We start from the raw sequence: 20,654 nt of genomic DNA on the forward strand, positions 1-20,654 counted from the left end.
TACTAATTATCCTGAAGTGTGTAAAGAAAGGCTATTAAATTTCAGAGGACACCAATTCTCGATACTGTGCAGAAGTGCGAGTCGTGCTGAAATCTGCACTTGTTGGTGTGACGAAAGTAGTGGTGCCTGTTGAGCGGCGTTACACTCCGTTCAGACGCATCGCCAACCTACTTTTTCCTTTCTGTTCGTCACGTATGTTTTTCCACCTTTCCTTTTTCTTTGCACGTGGGGGGAGCGGATTAAACACGTGTCAATATTAAAATAACTCCATGAATGAAGCGGTGAGGTTGGGGGTTGTATCCGTGCGTCTGTGAGGGGTGTAATCAAAAGTGTCACAAGACTCTTTTCCCACTGGTCTACTGCATTTGGCAGAATAATTCTTGTTTCTAACAAAGTAGGCAGATGCGATCAAAGATCAGCCCTCTGTCCGCTTTAGTTATTTGTTACTTTTTCTCTTTGTGTTTCATTTATCGCTTTGTTATTTTTATTCTCCTGCGGAGGCTCCTCCTCATGTGTCACGTCACATTGATTCTTTTCGTGAGGGTCGAAGCGGACGCGGCAGGCAGGTTGGGCGCAAGCCCCTCATCCTTTCGTCTGAGCAGCACCATGCGACTGTTTAATATGAAACAGTAAGTGATGAAAACGACGAAGAAGTTCCACCGAGTATGACAATTGTAGCAGCAGTCCTTCCCAATACCGAGTTTTATTTTTCACGGAATTTCGCGTCCGTTGTTTTACCAGTTATTTTATTATTCCTCCCTCTGCTGTACTGTACATTCCCTGCTGTTTTTTTTTCCTTACTTCATTATCCTCTTTCTTTTTGCCCTGCAATATGTGTAGACAGTGGGTCTGCCGTCGGCATGCTGATGAGAGACCCGCTCTGCACTCGTATTATTTGTTTATTTTTTCGTTGGGAGTTACACAATTATCCTCAGTGTGTTGTTTTTGATTATTTGTTTTTACATCCCCGTGGTAGTGTTGGTGATCCATTGGGGTGCATCCTGCACGCCTGACGGATGTGTATGTTTTCCACTCCATTACGCGCCCTTCGCTTCGAAGCTGGGCAAAGTGACTATGTTTCCCTCTTCCTTCCTCTACCACTCCTTCACCACGGCAGTCCCGCAGCTGCAATTCAAAGGCTCACGCTAGTCGATTACAGATCAGAGGACGCTCCGTAATGCTTCTTATGCAAAACTGAGTCCTTCGCAGGTCAACACCTGGCTGACTTGCAAATGCGATGTTTTGCTGGTGTGCAGTTGCATCTGCGCTAGTCACCGTGTTATCCCTGTGCCCAAACTGCGTGTGTGAACGGTAAAGAATCATGTTGGCAGGGAAACAAACATAGTAGTGCAGGGGCAGTGCGGTCCGAGGGATGTGTGAGTACTTGTTAATCTGTCCTCGCTCCCACAACTGTATAAATGTTCCTTCTTATCCGTCGAAGAGGTGTGTGGATAAGCGATTAGGGGGGGGGTGTGGAAGGAAATGTTTATGTTAAGTGGTACTTTCTCATCTTGGGCATCGTCTGCCTGTCGTTCCTCCCTTCCTATAAACCCCCTCCGCCTGCTCGTAGTTGATATTGTGTACCTCTTACATGAGCATTGTTATCATGTGTTGCCCGTCGTCTCATCCCTGTTTTATGCTAGTTAGGTTGCTAACCTGAGGAAAGCACTGTTGTTACACCGCCGCCACCACCACTGCATACATTCAGGGAGCCTACATTAGAGGCGAACCTGCGCGTAGTAAGAGCGGAAAGCGAGTGGTCAAACAAGTGAAGATAATATACCTGACTGAAAGGCACTGTAACTGCAGAAGTTGGAAAAAGGGGCGGGACTGTGCGCAACAACAGCACCGTACGTGTGCTCCGATGCTTCCGCACTCTCAGCCGCTGGTGCTCCCAATGGAACCCTCCAACTGGGCAGTGATGCCTCCGACGGGGGTGGAAATGCCCATGGAGCCCGGAACGTTTGAAGATATCTCGACAGCGGGTTGGATAGGCCCTCGCCGGAGGTCGTTCTGCGGACCCCAGACGGAGGAAGAGTGGGAAGACCTGATGATTCACCGCAGCTCCTTAAGACGTGAGAGTGGCCAAGGCACCGGAGTCGGGCTATCCGGGTCGGGCTGCCTTCTGGGAACAGATGATCCTGACCGTGACGTTCTGTGTGAGTATTACGGTGACATGGCAAACCGAGACGAGAAGGTGCTCAGTTGTGGCCTGCGCGGTCAAGAAGGCCGAAGGGTATTGGGAAATAAACCACTGCGGCAACGGCCCAATGGTCCAATGCGCGAGCGAACCAACTACGGATCACTGGCTAGTCGCCGTCAGCGGGTAATGGAGGAAGGTGGGGTGTGGGGCGACGTCGAGGTGTGCTGCGTCCCAGTCGAGCCGTGGCACCCAATGGACATGGTGTGCCTGGGAGAAGAAAGGCCCGAAGATGTGTGCGTGCTGCGGCAGACGGACACAGAGTTATATGGCACTGGGCGGGCCTTCGCGACCGATGGGAAGCCATAAGTAAGTAGTGAATGACGGCTATTTTCCAGACCGCCTCCCCAGGAGGTTTGAAGTATAGGAAGGGCACAACGACCGTTGCACGTACAGAGGCTCTGAGGTAAGCGATAGGTCATATGCGTCCGTGTTTGCGTGTGTACTCGTCTCGGTAGGACCGTTGGGGAGTTGTCGACGGACCCTGTGGCTAGTTTAGAGGTGTGCTCACAACCAGTTAACAGTAGTGCAAAAGAAGGTGAATTCCTGCAGCAGGAAGTTATACATGCGAATGATGGGCTAGTAACGTACAGTGATTGACATGAACGGGTGGTAGTTGGGGAGGGGGGGGGGGTTGCTGTACTGTGGTGCCAAACACCCTGGTGTTTCCTGGCATATCTATTACCCTACACACCGCTCCCTTGTTGTGTTTCTTCTGCACTTTCAAACATACAACGAGTGCCACCAAGTACTGCCTATGGGGGCGTTCTCCTGTATGTAGCGCCATACCCTTCGCATATTGATTTCCTTCGACCCAAAATTCTCATCGCGTTTGTACATAACCCTTTTATACGTCTCTTCCTTTATTAACATTACCAGGGAGGACGGTGGTTTGTGCTATTAATTGTGCCTTCTTGTGATTATTTATTTATTTATTGTGAAATGACTGCAGCCTGTTGCAACTACGTTGCTTATGGTGAGCTTCGCAGCTATATCAAGAGGTGTTTGAGTCGAGTGGAAGCGAATCCTCTGAACCAATCACTATACAGCCAGCTGCCCATAGTTAGGGAATTAAGTGGATTGACCATTGCTCCAGATGTTAGTGCCGTCCACCTAGTGATGTCTACTGCCTTTCTTTCGGAACCCTTTCCATTTGCTATTTCTATCAATACTTTGTTATTATTATTATTATTATTATTATTATTATTATTATTTATTCTCCCCCTCTTTTCTTCCCCATTGTACGTGCGTATTCCCATGTATTGGTTTCTTTGATTCGAGTTGTCCCGTTTTACTTCCCTTTTTTATTCAGCGTATTTTTAGGGTTAAAACGCTACCGAGCGTGTGGTGGTAAACTTTACTCTCCCAGTTGCGTGCTCACTGACCGTCGGGCATTGTTTTCATGTGCTGCTCAACTTTATCGCTTCCTGTTGATCTCTTTTCCCGGTACCTTCTCTCATAGTATCGTTATGGTTAGGGAAGTCAAACAAGCGTCTCATTATACACCATCGGGGTGGACCGGAAGTGCTTGCTTTGTGTGATACACTGAAACAACAATTCAACCCAGTATCACTGGTTGGGGCGCATTTCAACGTAACAGCGTCCGCTGCTCGACTTGTTGCAACCTACGGGCTGTACAACAGGTCCCGTCACTACGCAGCGAGTTGCCCTATCCCCTCCTTCTACTGGTCTTGTGTGATTAGAATGTTCATGGTCATCATACCGTTTGTAGGGCTGTGATGCCATCACGGTTGTGTGGCCGTGGACAGCGGCACTGTGTTAAACTCCACGGCCCACTCGTTACCCCGCTGTGCGTAGTGAAATGGTTTGTCGTTACCTTCCGCTATGGTTGTGCGTACTGTGGTTATCAATGATGGGCTTGCCACTGAATCACACAGATATGAAAGGATTTTTGCGATTTTTTTCTCTTCCCTCTTCCATATTTTGGTTTACTCCGTACAAACAAGGAGTGAGATTGTAAGGCAAATTTCCGTGTGACACGAGGAAGTTGTGTAAGCCACCCAGGTTTGGCCACGTGCTGATAAGCATTTGTAATGTCCACGGTACAGGCAGCCGCCGCCGCACCAACAGGATCGATCCTTCAGTGCAGAAGTTCAGCACCGAAGTCGAAGATGGGAGAGAATGAGGAAAAACGTGGTGGCGCGAGCGAAGGAACTACACACACACAGAACCTTGTAACCGTTGACACTGCTCAGACCTCCCAACCATCCGCCACTCGACCACCAGCCCCCACGAGCGGCTTGGGTCAGGTGATCCCGATCTCACCACCGAATGGTCAATTGGGCAGCCGCAACACCGTACCACCTCAAAGACAGGGGTTGTTCCAGGGACAGGGAGTCATGGGAAACATGCAGGAGCCTGCCGCAGGAGGGGGTGCCTATTGGGGGACAATGGGCGGGTATACGTATGGTGTCGCGCCGACGGGGTCTGCATCTAACGCATTTTATCCATCAGCAAGAAATGGAGGCTGTGTCTTCCCACCGCTGCAGGGGAGGATGGCCGGCTACCCCCCAGCTGTTCCGCCGCCGCCGAGTTTGTTTCAAGGGCAGTTTCCCTCCGGGGGCAGAGGGATTGTCGCCACTGGTTGTGGGGCACGGAGTGTGTGTGGATACGCTCTCGACGGGTTTGCGCGTGGCGGACGCGTGCGTCAACATACCACGGGAACGAGCGCACATGAGGGGGCAGTGTGTGAAAGTGTGCACGGACCTGCTCTGGGTGACGTGTCCAACCCCCTCCCTTACTCAGTGTATGGGGAGGGTCATGCTTTTCCGTCGTTGCCAGGGAGGCTTGCTGGGCACTTGCCTCAACGGAGGAACTCATTCCAGCAGCAAGGGTCATTCCATAGCCAAAGGGAGCTCGGTGACCTGCATGCATCCGCCGCGGGAGAAAGTATCTATGGTGGATGTGGTTACGCCCTCAGTTTTCGTTGCTTTGTTCCCGGAACCTCAGACACGGGAGTATGTGGCTCAGCGGTGCATGATTCTTCTTATGGGAACCGTAATGGTATCTCACAGATGGGGAGCATATATGGCAACGGAGTGGGTCGTGTGCCATCACCATTGAGGACCAGTTTGTGCCCCGTCATCGCAACCATCAAGGACCACGTGCCGCTGCAGAGAAGTGGACTGCGTGGTGGGAATGTTGTAGCCGTCGGGGCGGCCAAATGTGGTGGTGAGGGCCGGTCTGCGGATGAGCTGAAACCTGTGCTGGCTTCCCCTGGGAGATCCCTTGCTTCCCAGAGTGAGTGTTCCCCTGCCGGTGATGACTCGAGTGCACAGACCCTTGTACTCGAAAACTACAACATTCACTCGCTCGTCATTCTCGATAAGGATGAGGGACCCTCAGATAAGGTAGTTGTGACTGTGAAGGACCCTCGGACGGTGGTCTTCAGACGGAGCGATGGGGGAGAAGAGGAGCATGTTAACGATGAGTGCCTTGAGCGTAGCGAGGCGTCGGCATATGTGAACTCTGTGTTACTCAACGACCTCCGACTGAACTGGATAGCTGGCCGTACCTCTGCACTGCTTGTGGGGGCTGGGAGGAACTGTGGAGATACATCGGTGACTTTTGCGGGTGATTTTCTCCAAAGGTGCCTTGAGAGTGTGGAAGGCGCCAAGGAGAAGTGCAAGTATTTCGACGTAACTATAACGCTGGGTATGATGGAATCCTCTGACCGCATTCTTGATCTCCTCGACACTGAGAAGAAAGGCTACGAAAGGGTGCAGCTTGCATCCAATCCCGTGTACGGGCCGTGTTTGCTTGGGATGAAAACGAAGAAGGCAACCTCCTCTAAGGAGTGTATGGAGGTGTTTAACAGTGCTATGCAACTCGTTGATAATCCAAAGCACCTCATCGTCGGTTTTTTCGTCCTGAAACAACTGAAGAAAACTGCCAACGGTGGGGATGTATACCTCTCTTCGTTATGCATTGGGCTCGCTAAGGAAGAGGTCTCGCGGTTTGCCGCGTTGAAGGAGAAGGACACGTCCGAGCCACACCGGCTGTTCCGATACGCGATCGGTGGCGGCAGTGTTACAGTTTCCACCCTGATTCTCTCTCAATGTGACACGGGCGCTAGCGACAGTCTCGACGTCGAACGCAGGATGCGGGAAGTGAAAAACACTCCACCGCGGATCGGTAGTGTGCTTCGGTGTGTGGAATCAGCGAAAAAGGAGATAAACAGACAGCAGGAGAAGATGAAGGATATGGACAGCACCGGGAAGGAGCCCACGGCGAGACTGGTAAGCCGTATGGAGTCGATAGTAAGGGATGCGGAGGAGATGCTGGCTAATCCGATTACCACAGCGCCCAAGGGATACCTCATTGTTTAAGTTTCACTCCACCCGCATTCATAGGCGGCAAATGAGAACAGGGTTGAGGCCCAAACAAGTGTTAGTAGGTGGATGTGCGTATGTGTTCGTTCGTTGCTGCATTAAGCAAAGCGAACTAGTGTGCACGCGCGGAGGCGAAATCGTAGGAGTCGCGAGAGTTAGATTCACCACAATCTTTGAACTTTCTGGTGACGCAAACCAGTGTCCACAGTAGGAACTATTTCGGTGCTGTCGTGACCAACTGCGCTGTGCACGCGAGTCCCATTTTCTTGGGTGTTGATAACTTTTGCGCGCTTGCCGTATAAGGAGGTAGCGCACGCAAACAAGAAAGAATGAAAACGAAGGTCCAAATTCCAGGGTCGGTAGGCATTATTTATGTTTTCAAAGGGGTTTATGGGTGTATACCGAATACCAAACTACCGTTCGCGGCGCTCAGGCCCTCGCTGCGGTCCTCACAACAGCACCCACGGGGGATCTGTGTGTAGACCCGTGTGGTGCCGAAACGAATGAACGAAATGTCGTCTTCCTCATATATATATATATATATATTACCTTGCAAAGCTGGGTTTGCTATATTCTGTTCTATTTTTAGTTCATGCTTGAGTATGTTAACTGCCCTTCCCCGTAGGACTTTGTTTTGTTTTGTATTTGCCTATAATGGAGGGTCCAATCGTCCAGTGCTTGGGGATGGAAGAGGATATTTTATTTTGTACAAACTTTCTTCACAGTCATTCCTTTATGCACAAGGACTCATAGTAGCTGCTGCAGTCAGATGGCTGGCACCATTGTGGGCGCTAAAGCCCTTCATCGTTATTCCATTAATTAATCTATTTTTTTTATTTTTGTTTCTCCTCTCTGCCTGATGAGGCTCAATTGTGCCGGTACATCTTTCAATTTGTTGTTTGTCCCAATCATAACCCACGCGTGGGGTACCGTCATTCGCGTGTTTGGGAAAAAATGCAGTGTTTTATTCGACCATGTCAGACTCGCTGGGATTGAGCCGATGCTAGCGTATACTGGAGCTCCTGTAATGTGACCTCGCGACTCTCTTCCCTTTCCTCATCTTAACGGTAGACAAGGTCCTGTCAAAGCTGGCAGGCTCACGAAGGCAAGGTGTGGGTTCCGTTGGTTACATGCGCATAAGCAACTTTGTAAATTTTGTATTTTTTGCAGTGCGCTTGTGTGCGAAGCTTTCACATGTATGTACGTTTAGTCACTTCTTCGTCGGTTTGCACTAGGTAGTAATTGGTGCAGATCTCTAGCTTTGCTGGGTGTGGAGGTGTTTCTACGAAAGGAATGTGTTAAAACAATTTTACAATTAATTTCTCCTTTGTTATTTAAAGGAAAGGAACTACTCTATTTTTCACGTGCAGATGCAGTGATCACAATCGAAATGTAATGTTGTAGGGGGAAAGGAGGGGCTTCCTTCAAAAAGTGAGCAATCGGGGTGTTGGTCTTGTCATCACTTGAATGAAGATTGGCCGCTGTCCTTATTTATTGTCGGTAACGAGGAGATTGTGTGGCACCCTTTTTTGCAACATATATTTACGTATTTGAGCTGTTTCTAGTGGCGTATGAGCGAGGTGAGTAAGAGTTTTCCTGAACGGGAGATACGGGAATGGAAATTGTGAGGTTGATGCTTGTTATCTTCTGTCCTCGTAGTTGTTCGCAATTGGTTCTCTTTAAGGCGGTAACTGTGTATGTGTCCGTTTGTTTGTCTGACGTCTTTCTGACTCTTCCACTGCCGTAGGAAAGGAACGGGAAATATATACTTTAGTAAATAGATATCACTCTTTAACCGGTAAGGCGTCGGCTGTATCACTGTACGTCCCCAAAGGCACAGTTACTGGGGAAGGAAATAAGCACCACTCTTGAGAGGAAGAGGCCCATCAACAGCAAATATTTGTGGTACTGCGACCATGGCGGTACTGAGCGAAGATGTCCTCTTATACCTCAAGGAGAAAAACATCCCCATGCTTTTTGAGCAAATCGTTCAGAATATCATTTCCGATGCCCCGGAAAGGCCAATGAGTTACATCGGAGATCTGATGCGCCGCGGCATCCCTTTGCAAATATTCATTGCTGGTCCCGCCGGCAGCGGCAAGCGCACACAATGCAAAAACATCGCGGACCGGCTCGGTGTGGTGTTAATCTCTTCCGGCCAGGTTCTTACTCGCGGCGTGGAAAGTGGCAGCGAGACAAGCCAACTGGCACATTCCTATGTTTCACGTGGTGAGCGGGTGCCGGACACGCTGGTGTCAATGATAATGAAAGACCGATTGTCGCAAAGCGACGCGCGTGAGAAAGGTTGGTTGGTCGAGGGCTACCCACGCAACGCACAACAGGCACAGGCCGTGGAGGAGTGTGGTGTGATACCACAGGTCTTTATACTGTTGGATCTGCCTGAAGATTTGTCCTTCAGGCGCCTTGAGCATCGCCGCTACGACCCCGCCACCAATAAAGAGTACCACATGCTGGATAATCCACCACCGGCGGAGGATGTCGCGTTATGCGAGCGGCTCGTGCAGAGGGATGCAGACTTTCATGAGTCAATCGCGAAGCGCCTGGCACAGTACTACGAAAGCATTGAGGGCGTTAAGAAGCACCTCGGGGCCGTTATTGAAGTAGTGGATGCCAGAAAATCTGTTGAGGATGTTGAGCGGGACATACTTGCCGCGGTGGAGAAGCACCGCTTTCGCTAAGAATCCAACGTTTCCCTAATATTCCCTGCGGGTCCCTTATACACCTTTAAAGTAAAATAAAGAAGAGTAAAGGAAGGTACGACATTATGGAACGTGCCAGACGAAGATGAAGGATATGTTATTTAAGATATTTTAACAGTTCGTATGTGCACAGTTTCTTTGTATGAGTAGCAGGTCAGCAGCAGCACTGCTACATCCCTTCTTCCCTTCCCCGTTGTACCTTTTATTTGCCTTCTTTTGTTGATGTTCTTGCGACAACTTTGTGCGGTTGCGACGTCATAGTGAAGCGGGGGTCGCTTTGTTCGCGCAATTTTGTAAGCAGCCTCGGTCCCCTCCCCAATGTCCAATATGCCTCTAAAGGGCACGTGAAGTGTATGTTCGTGTGCTCGTGCCGAAGGGCTGAATGTAAATATATACAAACCACGACGTGCGAGAGGCTTAAGAGAGGAACATACGATTACGTGGACCTGTTCATTTTTGCATGAAAGTTTAGACGGGCCCCTTGATGCCCTTTTTTATTTTCTCTCGAACTCACGAATTGTAACATGGGCGCCGCACAACCTTAGTGTGCCCTATCCTTACTGGCCACGCTCCCCACAACCGGAGGGAAGCACTCACTTGCGCCTCTCTGTCCCTCATTTGTTTCTATTTTAGCACCATTTGGGTACTTTGTGTGGCTGCATGGAGTGGGTGTACTCTCCTGGCCAACTGTGAACACATGCATTGGCGTCCGCCCCCAGGGTGATAATAAGTAAATAGGGGTTTGCGCTCGGTGGAGAATGTGTTTCAAATGCCTCCAGAGTGTGTTAAAGGGATCTCCCGGTGCTCGAGAATGTAAGTAGTAGGGGGTACGTAGTTGGGGCGCAGCACATCACAACTTGTACGGCGTTTGCCGTCCCTGTTTCAGCTACGCCGTATTGAATGCGTGAAACTGTTACTAACAAGTGCACGGCTGCGAATGGGGGCCCCTTCCCCGTTTCAGTTCGTGGGAGACCGGTTGACCCACCATTTGTGTTGCCGCTAAAGCCCCTCACTTTAAGTGTCCCATATTATAACTGCTCAATTACCGTTCGCGACGAACGGTAAGAAACACACTGAAAACCACTAACGCAGCAGACGCATAGAATCGGCCAGGAAAAAGTGCCCACAAGCACCCTCTTCGCTGTTGTGATTATTACCGCGGCCAAATATCCAATGACAAAGCAAAGAGAAAGGGGAGCTTTAGCGATATATTTTTTTAAAGGGCTGGCAAATAAAGGAAACAAGGTGGGGTATGCTTGCCGAGATGCCCTCAAGCCAATTCGGGTTGCAGGACTGATGAACTCCTGCCACTCAGGTGTTGTGCCTATTCATTAGGGTCCGGTAACCCGATACTCTTCTGCATCAAGTTCCTTGATTACATTTTTCCAACGCCATAACTTGTTCGTGTGGATACGACGGTGCCGGCGCTGTTGACGTTTAACTTGTTACACTTCATCAGAACTTAGGGTGTCCGTTCGCTCGGCATGAAGATGCAGTGCTCTCCCTTCGAGTGTGGTCGCGCCCCCACATTTCCCTGTAGACCTTGAACTGTCTAACTTTGCGATGTTCGGGCCTTCCAATCACCGAGGATAGGCGCGACAGCGCAGGCGGATACCCTCGCCGGAGGACCAAAATTTCGTGCCATTTTCTATTAATTACTGTTGTGGCAGTTAAAATCATCACAACGCATAGCGAACCGTACGAACTCCGTCGGCAGCCTGCTGAACCGACAAGGTCCCTTTACTACGGACCACCGTCCGGCCTTCGCCAGCTGGTGAAACAACCATTCCTCAATCGGGGCGCGCTCCCTGCCATAGAGTGCTCAGTTCAATTTCACCGCAGTGACCGTCGCCGTAACCGCCGCCAGACTGCATCCACACGATAGAGGCACCAGGCTCCAACAGCCTGTTCAAAATTACCACCACAACCTGTAGTGGCGGTATCTTTCCAGGAAAGATTGGCCGCGTCTTGAGGCGCCGGGAGAAAAAAACATATGTACGGAGGTTCGAACCTGCGGCCCCCAAGACGTAAGCACGGAAGTGCAATTTACGACACCTGGTCCATTGCATCGACGGAGCCCACCCGAATATATAATTACTTATTGAATTTATTCTTCGGTATTTCCTAGCTTGTTGCAGCCTACGGAACTTTTGGATAAGGCGCTGCATATCTTCTCGGCTATTTAGCTAAGATCAAGTTATTAAACTGTTCTTATCAGAGTAACTCCTGATACGGGCCTTTGGCCCAAGGATCAAAACTGTTGGCTGTCCCGCGTTCTTCCGGGGTTCCACTTGTCCGGATGGAGCGCGACGGTCGCAAACGTTTTCCGACAAAACCAACCACTGAACGTTGTAAGGCAGTTATTGGAACGACCCGCATTTCCCATCACTTTATTCTCGCTTGGTGTATACTTTAACGCCTCGGATCCGCCGTGCCCCACCCGGGTGAGCGTCCGCGTGGTTCGCTCCTCCCTCCGTTTGGTCCTTCAAGTTCACTCTCGCAGGTCGAAAACCTCCTTTCATACGCGCCCACATGTTCTCACTTTCCGAAAAGACAATCCATTCACCTTTTTAAACCTTACAATGCTGGGAAGGAACCGCGGCCCATACTTCAACTTAACTACACAGGGACTCGGTTCGCCACTCCTTCCTGCTGAATTAACCGGAAAGCAATTCACAGCTTGAAATCGGACGCCACTGATAGGTAAAAACTCCTTGGTACCGACGAGAACAGAGGGAATAATTCACTTTTGCAGACTAAAAAAAGTTACGTACGATGTTAAACATAGCTCTTCCCGCACTTGCGCATCAAGGGACAACGCGGCCCAGAAGGAAGAGGTCCTACAACCAGGGGGAGCGATATCAGACTGCACGACTTTAAGGACGAGATTTCTTTCGGTTCGAGGAGGTGAATCTGCTTACAAAAACGTATTCAATGTAAATGAGATGTCGCACCTGTGGTAGTAATGATTCAATTTAGTGTTAACTGAGTATTGGGCCGCGAAAGAAAATCAGTTTGTACGATGCCCTCTCCCTCACACTCCCTGATCCTGCACTGGCACTCCTTTCAACTCCGTTTTCACAATGGTCACGGCTCCTTCGAATACAACGTCGGGCGAAGCGCTGGTGGCATGCCACTGGGCAGCCAGTACTTCTCCCATACGAGGAACACTGCGCATCCCGAAACTCCTTCAACCCTTTTCCATCGGTGCTCGTTTTTGTATTGTGCACAGCAGTGCCGCTTAGTCGGGATTTCGCTTCATACCCTGTACTTCCACCACTTAAGGCTCACAACAGTGCCGACAGTCAACGCAACCGTCCTTAAGGGAGCCGAGGGGAAACAAAAGGAAATACAAAATTCGGGCCGTCCACGCTCGCGTACACAGAGGTTCAAAACGCCCACGAAAACGCATACCTCCATATATTTATATTCATCCTCCGGAGACCAAAGAGGTGTACAGACCCCGATAAAATAGTTCACCCGGCCTTTAATGCAGGTAAAGCACAACAAAAGTAAAGATAAAACGGTTTACGGCACCGGTTGCGGCGATTCCAAACTCATTTAATAATCGTGCTGAACAAAATAAAAGCTTACCGCTGTGGCGACTGTCTCTATTGGCGCAACCTTTGTCGACCGAAGCGCTTTCCTGAGCGGAGGTGCTTCCACCGGAAACGGTATTTATGGTGGGAAGCCTCTTTTAATTCTGCCAAAGGAGAAAAACCATTATGACGTCAAGGGCTTAGACAAACAAATACTCTGCAAGTGTGTCCGGAGTGTAATGTAGGAGTGGATCACTCAACACACCACCATCGAACGGAGGAGAGGGAATCCCCGCATTACACCCCCTCCAGCGTTACGGAAGGAATATACGCTGATTCCCCAACACCATTAAGCCAGTGTAAGTGACCGGGCGATTGACCATCCAAGCAGAAATTTATGAGTCCTCTCAAAACTTGCGGCTCTTTTGCCCCCACCCCCTCCCCAATATACACAAGCACCTAAAAAATCCCTAACCATGTTCTGAAGGCCCTTACTATCTCCGACGCCTGACTTGACAGACGCGGCGTCTCAGAGATAGCAAACAGGCGAGGAAATGTGACATAAAGAAAGGTACTGCGAGCCCCTTCTGGGGCCGATGGGTATCCTTTGAGGGAGAGGATCGAATTCGTTTTCGCATTACCCTGGTTTCATCTTCTCGGCATGCACCGCTACGTGCATGTAGTCGTTTTCGCCGAATGCCTTGTTCGTTCCAAGAGGCAAGCAAAAGATTTGACCGTTTACACGTTTTAAGCCTTACCAAAATTAGGGATAGATGTGCGGCGCGTCGTTCAGCGCCGTATAATAGTAATTCACCAGTTGAGTTAGCGAACCATATTGCTTTACAATTATTTTATGCCAAAATTTTTTTCTTGCCGTGCCGCTTCCGCGGTGCATCACAGCGCCCAAATAGAGGGACACTCCTTTTGGTAGTTAAGATAGCTGTGCTCCCCAAGAAAAATACCTACAACGGGTTGCGACAGAACTTTTCCCCAGACAAGCGGAGAAAACTACTGCACTTAATAAGGGGGCACGAAGGGAGCGCCTATGCTGAGAATCTGAACGAAATTTGGAAAGGTAATGTGGAGGGCAGGCCCAATAGCCGCCGCCAAAGAAAACTATTTTCGATGCGCGTCAAGCGGCAAGGGAACAACTTAGGTGTTGATGAGCGCAGCGTAAAAAAAAATTGTGCGATGGCTGTCTGTGGCTGTTGGAAAGGGGGCCAATTGGGGAGGTCAATGGCCAAGACGCTTCTTTGTGTTGCGCCTGCGGTAAATCGCCTGTCGCCTTAACGGCACTGTGCGGCACCTCACTGTGCTCTCGGCGGCGGGTGATGTGTCTGGAGGACGAATCCTGGGTGCATCTCCCGAAAATGTAAACATACAAGTGCGCTCGCCCTCTGTCAGTACCTATGGCTTCTCAGAGGGAACGGCGGGCGGATAACCGCTCCTTCCCCCCGTTAACAAATGGTTTGAACTCTCCCTGTAATACTTTGCCCGTAGTTTCAACACAAAACAAGAAAAAAACCGGTTCTTTGCAAGTCTAAAAAGGAGTCTGTGGTCCAAACACCGCAGGGTAAAGACGTCGCTCTAGGGGATCTGTTGGCGTTGCGGTCCCATAGTTTTTGACAGGCCTTCGCTTTCCCACCTCTAGCGAGCGGTGCTTGCGATGACATCTTGTGAGATGAGTCTTGCTAGGAGACCCTCAGGAAACTGAGCAACTTTTGGCAGTAAGTTTTGGAGTCCAAAACTGTTTGGTGGCTTGAGGAGCCAGGTGCCACACCCACCACATCACGCGGTTTGACAGCGGATCGTCTTCCAAGATATGCCCCAGAAGCACATAATTCGAGGCGCGACCGTTCTTTCTACACTTTTTGAGATGTTTAAGCTACTGACGGGTTGCTATATTCTATACCTTTCCCCTCAGAAGTATGGAGACCTCCTGATGTCGGCATGTTAAGCTATTGCGTCGCCGATGTCTCTCCCGTTGCGGTGCATCGCGGTGTTCCGGCCCCCGATAAGTTTGCGGGGCTCGACTTACGAATTCGTTTTTGCGGATTGGAGCCTTTGCCCCCTCTGTATAAGCGGTTGCGTAATCACACGGGTTGTCGAAAGGAGGAGCGGCATTGTATTTTTTTTCCTGTTCTTTGAAGTGGTGCTCACCCGTTGTTGGGCCCGTAAAGGGGTTGGCGAAGCGGTGGAATACCCCGGCGTCTTCCTGCAGTTACATTTCCCTCAGCCCGGATTCGTGTGGGACTCGTGGGTGCCCCTTTTAGCGACGGCCGGGTAGTCTGTCACCCGGTTTTTTTTACCCGAGCTCTCGGTGTTCCCTTTCCAATATGTTGCTGTCGCTGGCGTTTCGTTTGCTTCACTCCACTTTTTTCCCCCGGCACCGTGTCGTAAGGGCCCGTCCCGGCTTCCGCCTATTTGGCAATCAAGCCCCGTTGTCGCTTAGCGGGGCGTCGCCCTCTCTGAAGGTGGCTACCCCCCCTTTCCAGGCATTAGGAAACTGGTACTTTCTGCTGGAGAGAGTTCTGACACTCGCTAGTGGCTCCTTGCGGTTGGTGCACGAATGTGGGCAATTGCTTGGCGGACTGCCGGGGTTCGAGGCGAAACCGCCGGCAGCGGCGCCCCGCAAGTTATTCGGAGGTTTCACCCTTGATTTCCCGCGCCTCCCGTGTTCCCGCTTCTTTCAGGGGGAATGACCGACACCCCTGTGATGTTTGTTAAGCAGGCTCGGGGCCTGTAAGTGTAAGTGCAAGTGTATGGGTGCAGGTGTATATGCGCTGGAGCCTTCTATGAGTGGTTACGTGGCTCCCACTGAATGGGGCAGAGAATGCTTACCGACTCAGTCACACAAAAATACGGGAGTTGTTGAGTTTGTCTACTGAAGCTGGTCTGCTGTGTCTCAAGGTTGGCCGCTTTAACTAGTTGTTCGCGGCCGTGCCGTGGACGGGTGCGGTGGGAGAGGCCCTCGCAAGTTTCATCCTGATCCTTCTTCGCCAGCTGTGATAAGCGGCCCCATTTCTGTTAATTAGTGAAGTGTGGCGTGTTCATTAGTTGCTTCGTACGTTCATCCGCTTGGTGAGTTTATGGGGTTTGTTGGTCTACTGAGGTGAATCACATAGTTTCTGTTTGCGGCATCTTTTACGGGGTATTTCTGTCAGGCGGTGCACTCTCTTTTTGGAAAAGAAGATGCGAGGACCGACTTTTTTTTCTATTTTTCTTCGTGCTGAAAGGTGCAGTATTTGCTGTATTTTTGAGTGCTTTTAATTTCCGCTTTTTCGCAAATGATGCTATGGCTTGAGCAGAACCAACAGCATGCGGCAGTGATAAGTGCACTTGGCTGCCACTAACCTGCGCTTTATTTATGAAACCCACTTCTGTTTCCTTTTTTAAACCATCGACGGATATACGCGTTCAATAGTGTATACGGATCACTTTCCCTTCAGCTAACACGAGTTTGCGTTGTTACCCGGTTTCGAGATTCCTCGTACGTTACCAAGAGAACTAGTATGGAGACCGCGTTCGTAGTTTGTCTCAGTTGTGGCAATTCGTTATTTTTTGTTCATTTTAGTGTTTTACGTTCATGAATTTATGTCCTTGGCGAGGGACTTAGTGACGGATTGTAAGCAAGTACTCTACTTTCGTTCGGTTCTAATATTTTCATTGATCACACTGGTTCACTTGCCCCGGAATCGCCGGACCAAAATCACATGTTTCCTTTCGTAGGAAAGGGGATGTGCGAACGTGAAATAAAGTTTGTGCTCTATTCGTATGGTTACGTTTATATATATATATATATATATTACTGTTTAGTGAAGGCGTATCTTTCAGTGAGAGAGGGAGAGAGATGATAATGAGAGATATTCCGTATTTCCTGTTTAGGATTATACAAGCATCTTCACTTTTTGGTACGTGCCGAAGAAGGCAGTTTTGGATAGGTACCAAGTTTTGCCTTTCTCGAGGGATCGTTCTGTGTGCATTTTTCTTTTTCTTTTTTGAAAAGACCATCGCACTACTTATTTCGCCGTCAAGTACCTTTTCTTGCGATTCATTCCTTCTGTTTACTCATATAGGAACTCTAGATTCCTCATACTGGAACCGGTAGTTTATTATTATTATTATTGTTGCATGCGTGTTTAATGTCTGTTAATAACTAATTATAATGGTTTAAAATGTTCATAGTTCTCGCGCTACTGGTCATGTTTCTAAGACACTGTGGGTATTCCAATAATAACATCATTTTTTTTATAAAAAAGTGAACTATAATATCTCTTATCCACTTTATCCGTTGGCAGTTTTTTCTTTTTTTCTTTTTTTAAAAAGGAGAATACATATTTTTTTGTTGCTAACCGGTTATTTCGTTGCATGGTCTGGTGTGTATCCCTCGCGGAGATTGGGAGTTGAGGTGACGGGAAGTATTAAGATAAGCTGTTGTGGAGCAATGATATTTATAGACACCCTTTTTTTTGCTTTCGTTACCTGCTAAAAGGTGACAGTGGTGAGGATTCCCCCCCTCCAAAGCAAAGGAGAGCGAAACTGTTTTTTACCTGTGGAGGCAGCGCCGTTGTACGCGAGGGCATCTCAATGAAATTCCCTACTTAGCGTAGCGATTAATATCTAAGAGATCAGGTGGGGACATTGTGGAGAAATCTGTTTATTCTATTTTAGAGCTTGCTCGGTACTGTTTGTTAAAGGCATTGCTGATGCTCATGCAAAGTGTTTTAACGGAGGACGTTACGGCCGTTTTAGTTTCGGATGTCGCTACAACTTTGTTGCTGATGGGCGGGTTTACTCCCTTTTCTCTACTTTTTAGTGAAAATGTGATTTATGTTCAGTAATACCGAAGCCAACTGAGTTCTGTGTAATCCGTATCTGAGTGTGAATGAGGATTGTTAATTTTTCAAGTTTCTCTTCTGTTGTTGTTTACCCTTAATTTTGTTAAAAATTCAATCCGGGAGTTCCACGATATTGTTTTATTGAGATATCTATTTTAATTCGAGCAGTGTAATACCGTTTTTTTTTCTTAAAATGAGATGAGCAAGAGTCGATGAACATGAATATTTTGATTTTAGCCTATTTGGCCACCAACAACGACATTTTTCCATTTTTAACTCAAGCCGTTCCCTTCTACGATTTGAAAAAAAAATGTTGGAGTTTTTTGCGTGTGATACAGTAGTGCGGAGGATTATTTTCTTATTTTCTGTTTTCGTTTTACCCACATGGCCTGGTGGATTTGGGTGATATGCAAAATATGTTTGGCGGCCACACAATTGTGCATCGGGGTGAATAGTATCTACTTTCTTCTGCTACCGTTGGAACGGCCCCGTCGTGCTTGCTATCCGAAGGTATCATATTACGTATGTAACCGTTGTAGTTTTTCGTTCTACCCTTCCTGTTGGTGTGCTTTGTTTTATTTTCATTGCTGTCATTGTTCGCACAAATATCAATACCCCCCTCCAAAAGACATATCGGGCCGTAATTTATTTGTTTTACAGTTTCGTGAACCCGTGGTAGTCGTGATACTCCATTTTTAAGGATTATCAATTGCAGTGAGGTTATTGGTTTCGAGTTGAATTTTAAATCGTACAACTTCATAATTTTGACCCTTTCCTCCCCGCTGTAACCGATTTTTCTCACTCATTTTCAACATTCTCTCTTTAATTTTCTTTCCTCCCACCAGAAAGAGGGTATATATACGTTTTTGATACAAGTATACTTATAATTAGATTCATTAAATTTAATGCCTTTATAATAGATAGTTCATCGTCACATTCACATCGTGACGTTTAATTTTTAGGTGGGTATAAAGCGGTTTGGTACATGCAAGTAGGTTTTAAGTCGACGTAGAATACATCCGCCGATTTTAAAAAAAAATTATTGTAGGCTGCGTGGAAAGAAAAAAAATGGAGGAAACAAAGTTATGCCCATTTTGGGTTAGCAGAGTAAGCGGTTTAGCTACCGAGTCGCCGTCAGCCCTGACCCTATCCGATCTGCTACATTGTAATATTGAGGATCCAAGTGAGGTGTGGACGCATGTTGTGTTGGCAAATTACTTGATTGATTTGGAGTGGGTCTTCGATATGGCTACTTGCCTGCAACTCTCAAATTGTCATGTTATGATCGTTTCCGGTGAAGAGGGGTTAGCTGAGAGATATGCGGCGTCGCCTCTCGCTGGGTTACTCGGTAAGGAAAGAGTAGAAATAATTAAACCAAAACTTCCGTTACCATTCGGAGTTCATCATGGAAAATTGATATTGTGCGTAAATTCGAAAGGCGTAAGAATATCGGTGCTTACCGCAAATTTTATCGAGAGTGACTGGGGTAAAAAAACTCAAGGGATATACGTACAGGACTTTCCTCGTTTGGTTACATCATCTGCGAGTAGTAACTCGATGGGATCGTTGCAGGCCCTACGCAGATGCCGGGGAACAAGATTCAAAGAGGAAATAAAGCGGTACCTCAGCTGTATCGGTGCTATTTCTTCCACAACTGGGACGAATTGCATTCCACTATCTTTGCTAGATGAAGTTGATTACAGCGGTGCGTGTGTGGAACTTGTTTCTTCTGTTCCGGGATGCCATCGCAACTCGGACGCCTATCGTTTCGGAATGGGCAGACTGCAGGAGGTCCTACGCGCCATGCAAATAAGCTCGCCGTCTGGTGAAAATTCTCCCACACTTGTATGGCAGTTTAGCTCCCAAGGGACGCTAACTAGCAATTTCCTAAGGTCTTTGGAGCGTGTTATGACTATCAGCACCGATAATACACCACTTCCAGATACGAAATCTCCAACGGTCCGGATCATTTATCCAACAGAAGCTGAAGTGAAGGGTTCGTTTGAGGGGTGGCATGGGGGACTATCGCTACCTGTTAGGCTGCGTTGCTGCCATCCCTACGTTAATGAAAGGCTGTATCGTTGGGGTCAGCGTCCGTACGCTGAGGGTGCTGACCGAGGGAGAAATAGGGCGATGCCCCATATAAAAACTTACATGCGCTTGACAGAAAATGGTGACGGACTGAAGTGGTTCATGCTAACGAGTGCTAATCTGTCGCGGGCCGCTTGGGGGGAATGGCAAAAAGGCGGAACCCAGATCTTGATACGGTCCTATGAACTTGGGGTAGTGTATGGTACCGATTCGTTTATTAACCCTGCGGATGGCGGACTATTCAGCGCGACACCTTCAAAACCGATACCGGTTCCGTCATCCATTGGTGGCGACGGTCTAGTGAGAGTGAAGATAAAAACTCTACCATCTGAATCAGATCGGGACGAACCAACACTCTTCTTGCCTTACAATCCCCTTAATCCTCAACCTTACGTAAGCACACTTCAGATGCAGCAAAGAGAGCATAGACACACCGGCCATAGCTGTGTTTCCCAACTCAGCAGCCTTGATGTGCCCTGGCTAGTCGATCTACCTCATCGTGGGAAGGACTGCTTGGGTAAGGAATTTCGTGATGTGTTGGAAGGTAGCAACCGCCGCGGGGAAGAGCCTGACCCGTTGAGGTCTGGAGGGTGTTGTGTTGGTGCGTTGGGGGAGAAACGAACCAACAGGGATGCGTGAGATTGCATCGTGTTTTTTCTAAGTTATATTTAATTTTTAGAATTTCAGTTAATATTTTGTTTCATGACTTTACGTGTTTGGGCACCAAATTCTCTCTTTACAGTGACCTCTTCCTTTACTGTCTTCTTGTTGCTCATTGCAACAAGGCGCACTTCCGTTCCTGCCGCAACGTGAAAGGATTATACGACTGACTCTGCCCCTCATCGTAGATTTTAGTGTCGTTTACCACCGTTACGTGTTCTTTCATGCTTCTCTACTTAATGTTTCCATTTCAA

General features: G+C 48.4%; 7 protein-coding genes and 1 non-coding gene across 8 annotated transcripts, besides 4 other annotated features; all 8 read left to right on the plus strand.

Moving 5' to 3' along the window:
* Positions 1-20,654: part of a sequence feature (sequence corresponds to BAC RPCI93-1F7) that runs on past both edges of the window.
* Tb927.2.5630 (hypothetical protein, conserved) lies at positions 1,865-2,509 on the plus strand (the record flags this gene model as incomplete). Its single annotated transcript, XM_946624.1, has 1 exon — positions 1,865-2,509. The coding sequence occupies one exon, from the start codon at positions 1,865-1,867 to the stop codon at positions 2,507-2,509; it is 645 nt and encodes a 214-aa protein (XP_951717.1).
* Positions 3,374-3,414: a microsatellite.
* On the plus strand, positions 4,255-6,549 carry Tb927.2.5650 (hypothetical protein, conserved; the record flags this gene model as incomplete). Its single annotated transcript, XM_946625.1, has 1 exon — positions 4,255-6,549. The coding sequence occupies one exon, from the start codon at positions 4,255-4,257 to the stop codon at positions 6,547-6,549; it is 2,295 nt and encodes a 764-aa protein (XP_951718.1).
* Positions 7,079-7,098: a microsatellite.
* Positions 8,469-9,251, plus strand: Tb927.2.5660 (adenylate kinase, putative; the record flags this gene model as incomplete). Its single annotated transcript, XM_946626.1, has 1 exon — positions 8,469-9,251. One exon carries the CDS (start codon positions 8,469-8,471, stop codon positions 9,249-9,251), a length of 783 nt encoding a protein of 260 aa, XP_951719.1.
* On the plus strand, positions 11,328-11,700 carry Tb927.2.5680. The gene has a single exon (XR_002989963.1). It is a non-coding gene; the product is annotated as an snRNA U2 (small nuclear RNA).
* On the plus strand, positions 12,295-12,747 carry Tb927.2.5700 (hypothetical protein; the record flags this gene model as incomplete). The annotated part of the gene is made up of 1 exon (XM_946627.1): positions 12,295-12,747. The coding sequence occupies one exon, from the start codon at positions 12,295-12,297 to the stop codon at positions 12,745-12,747; it is 453 nt and encodes a 150-aa protein (XP_951720.1).
* Tb927.2.5710 (hypothetical protein) lies at positions 13,508-14,101 on the plus strand (the record flags this gene model as incomplete). Its single annotated transcript, XM_946628.1, has 1 exon — positions 13,508-14,101. One exon carries the CDS (start codon positions 13,508-13,510, stop codon positions 14,099-14,101), a length of 594 nt encoding a protein of 197 aa, XP_951721.1.
* On the plus strand, positions 15,148-15,513 carry Tb927.2.5720 (hypothetical protein; the record flags this gene model as incomplete). Its single annotated transcript, XM_946629.1, has 1 exon — positions 15,148-15,513. One exon carries the CDS (start codon positions 15,148-15,150, stop codon positions 15,511-15,513), a length of 366 nt encoding a protein of 121 aa, XP_951722.1.
* Positions 16,597-16,617: a microsatellite.
* On the plus strand, positions 18,718-20,379 carry Tb927.2.5750 (tyrosyl-DNA Phosphodiesterase (Tdp1), putative; the record flags this gene model as incomplete). Its single annotated transcript, XM_946630.1, has 1 exon — positions 18,718-20,379. One exon carries the CDS (start codon positions 18,718-18,720, stop codon positions 20,377-20,379), a length of 1,662 nt encoding a protein of 553 aa, XP_951723.1.

Source organism: Trypanosoma brucei, chromosome 2, assembly GCF_000002445.2.
Source record: "Trypanosoma brucei brucei TREU927 chromosome 2, complete sequence".
NCBI lineage: Eukaryota > Euglenozoa > Kinetoplastea > Trypanosomatida > Trypanosomatidae > Trypanosoma > Trypanosoma brucei.